The 3,745-nt window shown below is 46.3% G+C and overlaps 1 protein-coding gene across 1 annotated transcript; it reads right to left on the bottom strand.

Moving 5' to 3' along the window:
• Window positions 1–271: 271 nt before the first annotated feature.
• On the bottom strand, window positions 272–3,196 carry SOSTDC1 (sclerostin domain containing 1; the record flags this gene model as incomplete). Its single annotated transcript, XM_084216850.1, has 2 exons — window positions 2,880–3,196; window positions 272–687 (listed from the first exon to the last, which is right to left on the bottom strand). Exons 1-2 carry the CDS (start codon window positions 3,082–3,084, stop codon window positions 272–274), a joined length of 621 nt encoding a protein of 206 aa, XP_084072976.1. The 5' UTR covers window positions 3,085–3,196.
• Window positions 3,197–3,745: the final 549 nt, after the last annotated feature.

Here is a 3,745-nt window from a genome sequence, read left to right as displayed (position 1 = left end):
CATGGCTGGAGAAATTGTTAAAGTTTATAGTGTGGTTTTGGAAGGCTTGTATTATTGCCCATCTTGAGCATTTGGAAAATCACACAAAAAGTCCATATGCTGAGAATGCCCCTTTTGATTTTGGTCAAAGCAATAAGCATGTAGCATCAACTGAGAACACAGCAATGGCAGACTTGTCTTTAAGCAGTCAGAATGGTAAAGCAAATGGTTACAGGTGAGTTCAATTTTGGCACAAGGAGAGGGAGATGAGAGAGCAGAAGATGTTTGACTTCTAACTTGTACTATGCTTGCTGGATTTACTGGCTCTTTTCCTTTCTTTGTGGTGCTGGATGGGTTTTGCTTGAGAGGTTCCCTCGAAGTTGTGGCTGGACTCATTGTGCTGCCTGGTGTATCGCTTGCACTTGCAGGCCGTGACCACAGTTATTTTGTAGGTTCTTATACTTCCATCCTGGCACTGCAGCTGGATCCTCTGAGTGCGAGTTTTGTCGTTGACACATCTCCACTCCTGCGAGCTCCGCCTGCTCCAGTACTTGGTTCCATAACCTCCTCCAATCCAGTTGGGCAGCAGAGGCAGAGGGAGGCATTCTCCAGCACACACCAGTTCTTTCAGGGGGTTAATGCTGGTGCACTGGCCATCTGAGATGTACTTGGTGGATCTCAGCTCTCGACAACCAACTTGAACGCGATCTGCAGAATGCACAGAACAAGAAACACTGAGATTCAGAATGGAGTGATTTCCTTAACCAGTCATTTTCACATTAACCAGGTAGGTTTGACAGAAGTTAAAGCAGGCTGTAATCTTTACAGGACATCTCTTTACTGTTGTGTCCCCCAACACAAGTGCTGATGGTATCTCTGGATAATACCACAGCATAAAGAAATCCTAATGACATGCACTCCAGCAGTTGTGGTGGAAGAGGCAATTTTATTCTCTATACTTCTTCTCAGGGACATACCTTTTAGAAGAGAAAAAATGCCCCAAGGGAAGAAATGTTTCCTGCTCATTCTCAGTCTAGGGAATCTGCTCTGTGATGTTTACAACAATTATGTTGGATCATTAGCAAGGGGGAAAACACTGCTTTGGAAACAGTTGAAATGCTTTTAAATTAATTTCAAACACTGTGTTTCTTCTCATTCCATTGTTACAGTGGACTGAACTCTCCCATGAACTTGGCGGCTCCGAGCAGACACTGCAGAAGTGGTAACAGCTGAAGTTACCACAGAATGGGGTTCTGCCTATGAAGTTTGAATGATTATCAGTAACAATTTCAGAGGGGTCCTTTCACCCTCAAGAGAACACCATCTTTGGAACTGTAGTAGTCTGTATATTATATGTAACATAGAGGATCCTGCAAATTCTCTCAGGCAGCTGACAGAGCCAACATGCAGAGCTTCTCACACAGGCATGTTTGTACCCGTCTCTATGTGCGGCTCTGCACCCTGCAATAAACACAACTGTTTATTTCAGTAATTATACTTTGAAATAAACGCCCACAGTGTGCTTAATTTTAATAAGCAATCTTTACTGTCTGTGCTCTCCCTCTTTCCGAAGGACAATTACGGCACAGATTCTACACACAATGCAATTAACTAACGCTTTTAAAATAGAAGTAATTACTAGAAACATTTCAGAATGAATCATAAAAGGCTTTGAAGGTACATCTACATATCACAGCTACAGGCTGCTTCTGTTTCTGCTTAGATTTTTGGAAGCAAGTTCTGAACTGAGGCACTGTGTTAAGATTGCTTCACCCTGTCCTCTGTGTCTCAGGGTGGGCAGGAAGAGGGGACTGTAAATCTGCAGGCTGATCCCAGGGAATATTGACAGGGCTGCTCTACTGCTTGCTTTGCAAAAAAGATTCAAGCTTGTTTTCCTGCAGCTGCACTCAGGAATGTACCTGGAAGCATCTGGTCACAGATCTGAGTTTGTCTTTCCTTCTGTTTTTCTGTCTTCCCCGGCTCAGCTTTTCACCAGTGACAGTTCAGTGGCAATGAATACCTACTGGGCTGTCCCAGTAATCTCATAATGATGAGATGTTTCCTGTGCATTAAAACCCTTTAGCATTCATAAAAGCTGACACACCTGGCTTAGCTGAAAGGTATCGGTGTCACTTGTTGCCTTCACTTTCCAGGGATGACTCTATTTTTATCAAGTTGCTGTGGGCGGGTTGGTGTGTGTGTGTGTATGTTTCTCTATCTGGATTTCTTTCATTTTAAGGAGGTGTGCAGGGTAGGGAACAGATAAAGTCAGCAGGTTTCCACATCCCCACATATCTGACTTATATACATAAAACTCAGAAGGAAAAGACTGGATATAAAAAAGGCAAGTTAGAGCAGAGATCACAGGTAAATTACGAGCTGATTTGTTTACTTTTGCTGGAGGTGTTAAGCGGGTAAGTGCTACGGCAGGAAGTAAAACTAAACAGCGGGAACAAAATTCAGAGTTTTTTATTGCACTTGAAAAGTAGCCCAGACACCTCCCCTGCCCGCAGTGGGAGGTGAGTCAAAAAAGCCAGCGCTCTGGAAATGCCTCTCTCTCCTTTTTCTTTATCTCGCTTCCCTGCCGGATAGATGCCTTACATAGAGCCCGGCATTCCTGGATGAACCTCCCTCAGGAAGTAACCTGCCCGAGAGAGCCGGTCCTACAGGACTTCCCAGCACGGGGGTGGGAGGGCGGCCGGCTCGGAGGCCGCCCGGCGAGGCAGATCCCGGCCGGGACCCAGCAGCATCTCCCGTGGCCCGGCTTCCCGCAGGCGCCCGTTCCCTGCCGCGCTCGGGCTGGGGGGGCCGGGGCGCTGCCGCGGGATGCGCGGCTCCGGCCGGGGCTCCGCTCCCGCTCCCGGGGCCGCCCACGGCTGCGGGGGAAGTGGGATACTCACTGTTACGGTCGGATCCAGTGCTGGTGTAGTGTCTGCCTCCGTTTCTAGCTTGATTCAACGTGCTGTTGCTACTTGGGCTCGCCGCAGCTGGTTTAACAACGTGAGAATAAAGTATCTCTGTGGCATCGTTCTTGAAAGCCAAGGAGCTTCTCGTGAAGATGCAAGCCAGGAGAAAGCCGTAGAAGTGAATGGCAGGGAGAAGCATGGCTGGTTCAGGCTGTCTAACAAAGCTGGATGAAATCTTTTCCTTCTGCTTCTTCTGTGTAACTGAAATTGCTCTTGCAGGTTTCCTTTATATATTCAGAGAGGTTTGGCATTCATTCAGGTGTAAAGTTGTGGATAGCTTCAGAATGAAAACCCACAAAAGGGGTGGGGTCCCTACATGAGCTGCGAAGACCTTTCACCAATAGGAGAGAGGACTGCAGTAAAGGAGGAGTTAGATGCACTAATTGCAGGATTCCTATTTGGGGCTTCTGAGGGTATCAGAAAACTCTCAGGAACCAGCACACAGCAGCATTCAGGCTGAGACCTAGAGACTGCCAGCTCTGCCCTGCCATTCCCTATGGTCCTGCATGCCTGGCACTGTGGTGTGATGTGACTAACACCGTATCAGAACGAGTCTCTCCTGCCCAGCTTATGTACCCTCTTCCCAAACCGAGATGAGCTCTATACAGATGCAAAATTTATAGAACTTACAGAAGATTGCTAGTTACACAAATACTGTCTGCAATATACCAAAATTATTTTTAGTTACACAAATACTGTCTGCAATATACCAAAATTATTTTTAAAAAAATATTGTGAATAATTTAAACCTGCCTCTAGATGCTTTAAATTATGCAGCTTTGATCAACAGGGAGTTCTGC

Source organism: Fringilla coelebs (genome assembly GCF_963513975.1).
Source record: "Fringilla coelebs genome assembly, chromosome: 1".
Classification (NCBI taxonomy): Eukaryota; Metazoa; Chordata; class Aves; order Passeriformes; family Fringillidae; genus Fringilla; species Fringilla coelebs.
Note: the sequence above shows the minus strand (reverse complement) of the source record. Positions and strands in the feature narration are given on the sequence as shown.